General features: G+C 35.4%; 2 protein-coding genes across 2 annotated transcripts; one reads left to right on the forward strand and one right to left on the reverse strand.

The window, feature by feature from the left end:
- Positions 713-4839, reverse strand: LOC104737553 (sucrose synthase 3). Its single transcript, XM_010457751.2, has 13 exons — positions 4469-4839; positions 4195-4327; positions 3764-4108; positions 3344-3679; positions 3172-3267; positions 2915-3088; positions 2699-2815; positions 2424-2590; positions 2109-2333; positions 1688-2009; positions 1341-1585; positions 1072-1210; positions 713-983 (listed from the first exon to the last, which is right to left on the reverse strand). The coding sequence occupies exons 1-13, from the start codon at positions 4564-4566 to the stop codon at positions 951-953; spliced, it is 2430 nt and encodes an 809-aa protein (XP_010456053.1). The 5' UTR covers positions 4567-4839; the 3' UTR covers positions 713-950.
- LOC104737554 (proline-rich protein 3) lies at positions 6921-7992 on the forward strand. Its single transcript, XM_010457752.1, has 2 exons — positions 6921-7132; positions 7460-7992. Exons 1-2 carry the CDS (start codon positions 6958-6960, stop codon positions 7780-7782), a joined length of 498 nt encoding a protein of 165 aa, XP_010456054.1. The 5' UTR covers positions 6921-6957; the 3' UTR covers positions 7783-7992.

Here is an 8240-nt window from a genome sequence, read left to right on the forward strand (position 1 = left end):
AATTTAAAATGTTGTATGTTATTTTATGTTTTTCTTAATAAAATATGTTTCTTTGATATATAAAATAATTTTGAATATTTTAAGATATTAATTATTATTTTACTATATTTATTATTAAGAAACCCTTAAATTTGGTTCTACCAATAATCAACAAAATTTTCCTTAACTCTTAGCAAAGTTTCTTCTCTTTTTTTTCTTATTAAATATGCCTTAAGAAACAACTAAGAAACTAAACCAATGAGGATAGTCTTATGCATCCAGTCAAATCTCTAACCAGCATTTTTGTACCAAATCGTCTTTTGCTAAAGAGAAGAATGTTGTGAACTTCAACAAATCTCTCCGTTCATAAAAAGTAAATTCCACGTTTTAAAGCTTCACTTTCGTTTCACAGACAATTCTGAATAAACATTTTTAAAAATATTTTGTTTCTAGCTTTCATATTTATGGTCAGAAATAAAACAAAAGTTATTGGACGACCAAGTTGTAATAAGATAGAGATTTTAATGTTTAGAGTCTAGTTTTATAGTATAAATCATATTAATTTGATAATTTCTTTCGGACTGAGGTATGGAGGTAGTGTGAATTATTTTCAGAATTATGAGGTCTATATATATGTATATATATACATTTTACTATTTTAAACATCTTAAGAAAATGTTGGAATCGATCTAGTTATTTTGCTTTGAAAACGAATTAGATGTGAAATGAAAGCTCCGTCGAAGACTTTCTTGGTGTAAGATACAAACTTCACGTGAGTTTTATTCAACATGTCAGTCCACACATACATGACACAACACAAACGTACCACGAACACAAACAAGTTCTCCATCCAACAAATCTTCTTTTTCATACATACAAGACAGTAAGACACAACATAGGTTACATAGCCGAATTTATTCATCTTTTATTATTTTTTTACACCCCAACAGTTCATCCTACGCGGAACTGGGTCAATCATCGGTGGTTAAAGGAACAGTTTTCACCTGAAACAAAGACAACAAACCATGAGATCCTTGAGAGCTTATATAGATGGAACTAGCTAGAATAAAGAAAGTGTTTGTGAGTTGTGACCAAGTCGCGGAATTTGAGAATGTAGAACATTTCAAGGTATCTCCGAGTCTCACGACGCTCCAATTTCGATACGTATTTCCAGAAACCATACACACCAGCAAGTGTCATCAATCTCTCTGAGTATATCTTCCATGTGTACCTACACAAAAAACCATATTAAGCACGCTTAAATGAGAGAGATTCATGGTTAACTGAGAGAGATTCATTGTTAATAGTGTGTTGTTGTTGTTCTGCCTTACAACTACGCTTTGCTTTTAGTGTTTTGTTACCTCTCGTATATCCTTTGGAGCCCACCATCTGACACATTTTTCCAATGGTTTGGATCTTCCTTACAACGTTCAAAGAAGTCAGCCATTATGTTACCCGCTTGCTCCGGATGGTATGGATCGATATGGAAACCCGAGAGCCCATGCTCGATGATTTCTGCTGGACCACCATGACAAGTTGCGAAAGTCGGAAGCCCACAAGTCATTGCTTCCACTACCGTAAGCCCAAACGCCTCGTAGAACGCAGGCTATATATACAAAACAGGTCACTTTAATAACGGTTAGCTCTTAAACCAAACCAAACCGAATAAACGATATAATCAAACTGAAAAAATTGAATGCCAAGTTACCTGAGCAAAAGCACCTCTTGAATCGGCGATGTAGCGGTAAAGCTCACCATTACGAGCTCGGTTAGTCTGAGCCGTTATCCAACGAAACTGTCCATCAAGCTTGTATTTTTTCATAAGGTTATGCATTTTCTCAATCTCTGCGATTTCTTCTCTGTCTTTGGACTTGTTCACATCAATGTTACCAGCTATTACAACCAGATTAACCAGCTCCCTCAACTTTGTGTTCTTGCAGTACATCTCAACCAAACCAGAGATGTTCTTCACTTTGTCCAGCCTCGCCATAGAAAAGAGTATTGGCTTTGATCGATCACTCAATGTACCACTGCAAACACACAACTCAACATCCAACCGGAAGATTTGGTTTTCGGTTATGAATTTTCAAAACAAATTTAATAACAGAATACCAAATACTGTAACTTACACATGCTCATCAGTCTGATCAGGGCTATAGAGCATGTCCTCTATGGAACCATGTAAAGCTGTGAGTCTCTTGGTTTCTTCAGAAAACGGGAAATAGATGGTCATGTCCGCGCCAGGCGAGACAATGTTGAACTTAGGATCAAACACATCAACGCCGTGTACTACTCTGTATAGTCCAGGGAGCGTAAAAGCCCCATGGCTTTCATATTGACCGACCGTGTTCTTCCTGATAAAAGTAATACAATATTAGTATTGCCGACGGAAACCTGAAAAACAAAAAAAACACTTCTCGATATAATATTATCAAGTCACTTACGTTCCTGCGATTTCTTGGTAAGTGCTTGTGATGATGAAATCTGCTTTGTTCATTGCGATTAGATCAGCTGTGAATTGACAAGAGAAATGATACTTGTTGTCGAAATCTTTCCAGTAAATGTCTGAATCTGGATACTTGGTTTTCTCCAGAGCATGTGCAATAGTACACTGTTCATACACACACAAAAAAAAGCAAAGAAACCAAATCTGTGATGTTCCTTTCCATAGACGAAAAAACATAACAATCATATATTTGAAAAAACGTGAAGCTCTGACCTGTGTCACACCCATTTTATGTGCCATTAACGATGCAACAAGGTTTCCATCACTATAGTTACCAATGATAAAATCGGGTACACCTTGCAATTCACCAACAATCTCACTTGCTGCATCCTTTTTTTTGTTTTTTGTTTTTAAAGAAAGAAATATCAGTTACATTCTTTTTCTTACACAACAAGTAAACAAAACTTAAGAAAGCTAAGAGTTTCAAACCTGAGCATAGTTCTCTAGATAAGGCCATACGTCGAATCTTGAAATCCATTTATGAAGGATCCCTTTATCAGACCTAAAAGGAACCCGGAGAATATGAGTATGTTCTGTTCCGCTGACTCTCTCTAATCGCTGGTTACATGTAGTTCCTTTAGCATCCGGTATCAACCTCGTTACCTTGAAAAATGTAGTCCACAAACACAGTTTAACATCTTGAGACCATTAAACATTAATAATCATAAAAAAAAATATATACTTACAATAAGAATCCTTGGAGTTATATCCAAACCCTGTCTCTTTATTCTCAACAGCATCTCCGTCTCAAGGGCTCGAACTTGGTCTAGAATATAGACAACCTGAAACATCGAAGAATCTTGAAAGCTAATCGAAATCTGAAAAACAGATTAACAACTAACGGTTTAAGGGGAGTACTTGTCCACCAGTGTCAGGTAAGCCTAAGACATTGGCTTGCCCAAAGTATCCATGTGGAGATAAGACCACAACGTTGAAAACCATCGGTACCATCCCAAGAAACTTCTCCAAGGACGAAGGATCGGGCGCTTGAAGAATATCAGAGAGAAGATGCATCATCTCGAGTACTCGCACTGCTGTATCTCCCCATCCTTTCTCAAAACCCATCCCTTGAAGCGAATATTCAAATTCCAAGAACGGAGTTTCTTCTGGAAGCTTAGAGATATGATCTTCTGCTTTACTAAGTTGGCTTTCAAGCCTAGATATGCTTTGAATCCGATCATTCAACATCAATGGCTGCACACACACGAAATAAAAAGTTCACATTTTGTTTACCAAATCCAACTTTTTGATAAGCAACAAAATATAAAGAAGACTTACATGACCCTTGTACTTATGAACTCTTAGGAAATCAAGTAGAGGCTCCAAGCAATCTTTGTTACGGAACATTACAGAAGACAAGTGACGGTTCAGAAACTGAACTCCATTACCAATGGAATACGAACGAGAAGGACGCGGCACGTTTGCGTTAAAGGGCTCGAAATCAAGCTCAAGACGAAAAGGGTCAGTAGTAGGTCCATCAACGAGTTCTTCTTTGAAACAAAGATACTCAGAGACTGTTAATTGTTCAACACTTAGCTCGAAGACGTTAACACGAACATATTCCCAAACACCAGGTCTTGGTCTAACGGCTAAGGCAACAAAAGGTGGCACAACTATAGCTTCCTATAACACAATTAGAAACGAATCATTCTGAAACTAAAATGTTTAGTTTCTTGATGATTTGAATAAGAAGGAGATGCTTTTGTTACCATTGCTGATTTAAGGATTTCTCCGAAGGGACCATCAGAGAGACTCTTCTTCGTTTCATCGTCTCCGATTACAGATTCGAGTTCGTCGATTAAGTTATGCGGCTGAAGTATCCCTTTTCCATGATCCACATACCTTCACAAAATACAAACCAATAAGCAAATTAAGTTGAAAGGGTTGAGATTTCCCAAGAAAGAAACGAACTTTCCAGGGGGAAATAAGAATTTTCCCGGAAAACAAAAACAGGGGAATCAGCTCAGAATCTTGACGAAGAACCTGGAGAGAAGAGCGACGAGTTCGTTGCGATGAGCGGAGAGCGTGTCTTGCACGCGATCCCTAGTGCTTAGAACCCTAGTGAGCTTAGGGTTTGCCATGAATATTCAGATATCCCAAAAAACCCCAGATTCCAAAAGAATCGAGAAAAAGTTTTGATTTTTCCGCTTTGTTTGATCAAACCGAATCACCAAAGATAGCTATTGAAATAATCACTGTTTCATTGATAAAGAGGATTAAAAAGCAGGATGATTCTGGAATTTTAGAGGACAAAGAGACAAAGAGACGTGTTTGATCTTCTCTGTTTCTTGATACTGTTGTTTTTTTTCTGCTACGAGGAGTGACGTGTTGGGGTTAAAAGCAGAGTACACATGTGACTGTTATATAATGTGTATGTATTTTTATAGTTTGAGGGGGAATAGTAAAGCAGTGGAAAGCTCCGCCGACGTCTGTTGGGGTTAAAAGCAGAGTACACGTGTGACTGTGTTATATAGAGTGTATGTATTTTTATAGTTTGAGGGGGAATAGTAAAGCAGTGGAAAGCTCTGCCGACGTCTCTTAGGGTTAAAAGCAGAGTACACATGTTGTGAGGGAAACAGCTAAAATCAATTTCAACTATTTGCCCAGTACTTTTTTGTACCTAAATTTTAACATCATGCAAATAACAACCTAAATTGTATTAAAATTTAAATTTGCTATCTAAACTATATAAAATATTATTAATTTTAATTTTTCTTCGAACAATGATAAATCAGAGTTTAATGATGTTTAGTCAGACAGTCTGTGACTTCAAAATAGCACTGAGATTTACCAAAACTACGTCGTTTTGATTATTTTTAGGTTTTTTATAGCAAGAAATGACCAAAAATGAAGTCTCACAACACACCCAAAACCGGACTCTAATACTCCATTTTTTTGTCAAACGCTTTGTTTTTTACCACAACACACCTAAAAATGACCAAATAACTTAGTTTTGGTCATTCCCAATGCCATGTGGATGCCACAGATCGTCTGACTCAATATCGTTAAATTCTGATTTAACATTGTTCGAACAAAGGTTGAAATTGATAATATTTTATATAATTTAGGTTAGCAAATTTGAATTTTAATATATTTTAAATTGTTATTTACAGTATGTTGAAGTTTAGGTATAAAAAAAGGTCTGGTAAATAGTTGAAGTTGATTTTGACCGATTTCCCCTGTTATGACTGTTGCTCTCTTCTTTGAAAGCGGACAACTGGTGCTCTGTTTTCTCGCCACGTATAAATATTTTGGAATTTAATATAAAATAAATGAAAGTAACCGTTCAAATAATTATTTTAAAGTAATTTCTAAATTTTATTGTATCCAAAGAAATATTAGAAAAAAAAAAAGAAGAAATCAAAATGTGATTGAGGCTGAGGAATGTTAAAACAGGCTTTATTGGCCCAAAACATCGAAAGCCCACAGTTTATCAAGCTTGGTCCAATTAGTCTTATTGGTAATGTGTGTCGTTAGTGAAAAGAGATGGTCTGAAGTCTGAACTGAAGTAACCAGGAGTTGAACCACTTTAGGTACAATAGACAAACAAAGTAACTAATGTAGCAAAATGGTTTAGAATGCACATGAGGTAAGAGGTTGGAAGTTTGGATGACTTTCTTGTAAACATTTTGGCAATCTTTTGCGCTCACTGATTTTTTTTGCATCGGTGCATGTAAATTATAACCCTTTATTTATAGAAGCTGATAAACCAAGGAAAGAAACCAACAAAAATCAGGTTACAAACAATATAGTATATCACTAACGTCAAGTTATTAGAAGCATGTGAGCAGGGCCGCCCCAAGTTAATATGCTGCATAAAGTAAAAAAGTATAATTAACAAAAACAAAAAAAAAGGTTTTTGGCCCACTATTAAAAACAAGTTGAAAAAAGTTTGCAAGAAGGAAGATTTGGGAGTCAAACTCGTAATGCTATGAGAGCTTTTTGTAAAAATTAAAATGATGCCCTTATTTTCTTTTATAGAGATTTGATACCTAACACCATTCACCTGTTTTAGCCTAGGGTTGGGACTGCATGTAAGTCATAATTTATTTAGACTTGGGTTCAAAAATTTAGAAACGGAAAGCATTAGCATCTTATATCATATTTCGGGATATTTTTTTGTCTATCCATAATATGCAATGGAACTTGAAACCGTCCGTCTTCAGAATTGGTAATCCACACACAGAGTATAATGCGACTCACGTCGGGACAATAACACTATTGTATGCCGTGCATACACGTTCTTATTACAAGTTTTCTTTTTTGGTTTTAATGTTTTATTAATACATATTTGCTCGCTTTCTTATTGATACGAATAAATTAATGTACACTAAGCCAATACTTTAATTAGAAAACTAACCTTCTTTGTCAACGCAATTAACCTATAAAACCCCTGGAATCAGTTTTCAAAAAATTTCACTTGCTTAAACAACATATAAGCAAAGCAAGCAAAAAAAAAAAGAGAGGAGGAAATGGCTTTCTCACGCATCTCATATGCTGCTTCTCTCGTAGTCTTCTCATCTCTAATCATATCCTCAGTTGCTTATTACGGCAATGAAGCCGACCCAGAGACCGGAAAATTGATTCCGATCGCTGTTGAGGGGGTCATCATGTGCAGGTCAGGTGGCAAAAGTTACCCAATCCAAGGTACGTAATATAACTTTATTTTTTTCTTATTCAAACAAATATAACTTCTTTAGAATTACCAATAGGAATTGGTCTTATGGTACCAGAACATTAGAGTATATACAGAAAGGTATACCTAGTATGGTTGCGGATTCAAATTATCATATCACGTTTGCAAGTAATCGTATTATCTCTTTACTTTATAGCTAAAGTTTTAAAACCATGATACAGCGGTTTTTGCGTTAGTTAACACATCTTTTAAAATATATATATATATTTTTGCTTCTTTTTCGTTATTACGTACGAAAAGATTATCATTTAATTATGGCATTGTTTATTTTACGACAGGTGCAACGGCAAGAATTGCATGTGTGAAGACTGATGCATACGGGAAAGAGATAGTTCCAATATCGATAATGAGCAGCAAAACCGATGCCAAAGGTTACTTCTTCGCCACGATATTCCCTTCGCAGCTTCGTGCAGGAAGGACCGTGACCAGATGCAAAGCTTACCTTTACCAATCTCCAATCGCTGACTGCGATTTCCCGACCGATGTGAACAAAGGTGTTAGAGGACAGTCGTTGAGCAAGTACCGTGTTCTTGAAGACAAGAGCTTCAAGCTTTACTGGGCTGGTCCTTTCTTCTACACCTCTGAACCTACTTACTACTAATTATGATCATTTGATTGAACATGAAATTTGAACGTGTCCATGCGATGGGAGAATCTTTTCGTTTTGTTTGATTTCGTCGTAAAACGTTTGTTCGAAAATGAAAATGAGCTAACAGTTTGTTTTCTTTGTTTTTATTTCATGTCGTATGACTGTTTCATGTATCTTATATTTTATAATTGGATTCGTTTTATATAATCACCTAATTGCTTATTTTGACTTGCCTAAATTGTGATCAAACTTCTGTTAAATTTCATGGCTATAATTATAAATATGGTATTGTTGAGAACTGCCCTTACTTTTTTAATTTGGATCACTTCGTTGGAAAAATGAAGAAAACAAAAACAAAGTACAAATTATATAAACAGTTTTGGGAAATGCATCCGCTTTTTTTTTTTTTTTTTTTTTTTTTTTTTTTTTTTTTTTTTTTTTTTTTTTTTTTTTTTTTTTTTTTTTTTTTT

The sequence above is a fragment of the Camelina sativa genome, chromosome 13 (assembly GCF_000633955.1).
Source record: "Camelina sativa cultivar DH55 chromosome 13, Cs, whole genome shotgun sequence".
NCBI lineage: Eukaryota > Viridiplantae > Streptophyta > Magnoliopsida > Brassicales > Brassicaceae > Camelina > Camelina sativa.

What these genes read in the sequence shown, in the direction of transcription:
- LOC104737554 (XM_010457752.1), top strand. Translation starts at nt 6,958, where the DNA reads ATGGCTTTCTCACGCATCTCATATGCTGCTTCTCTCGTAGTCTTCTCA. An exon ending in CAAAAGTTACCCAATCCAAG is followed by an intron (nt 7,133 to 7,459) that starts GTACGTAATATA and finishes ATTTTACGACAG; the next exon opens with GTGCAACGGCAAGAATTGCA.
- LOC104737553 (XM_010457751.2), bottom strand. Translation starts at nt 4,566, where the DNA reads ATGGCAAACCCTAAGCTCACTAGGGTTCTAAGCACTAGGGATCGCGTG. An exon ending in CTCGTCGCTCTTCTCTCCAG is followed by an intron (nt 4,328 to 4,468) that starts GTTCTTCGTCAA and finishes TATTTTGTGAAG; the next exon opens with GTATGTGGATCATGGAAAAG. An exon ending in GATCAGACTGATGAGCATGT is followed by an intron (nt 2,010 to 2,108) that starts GTAAGTTACAGT and finishes GTGTGTTTGCAG; the next exon opens with TGGTACATTGAGTGATCGAT.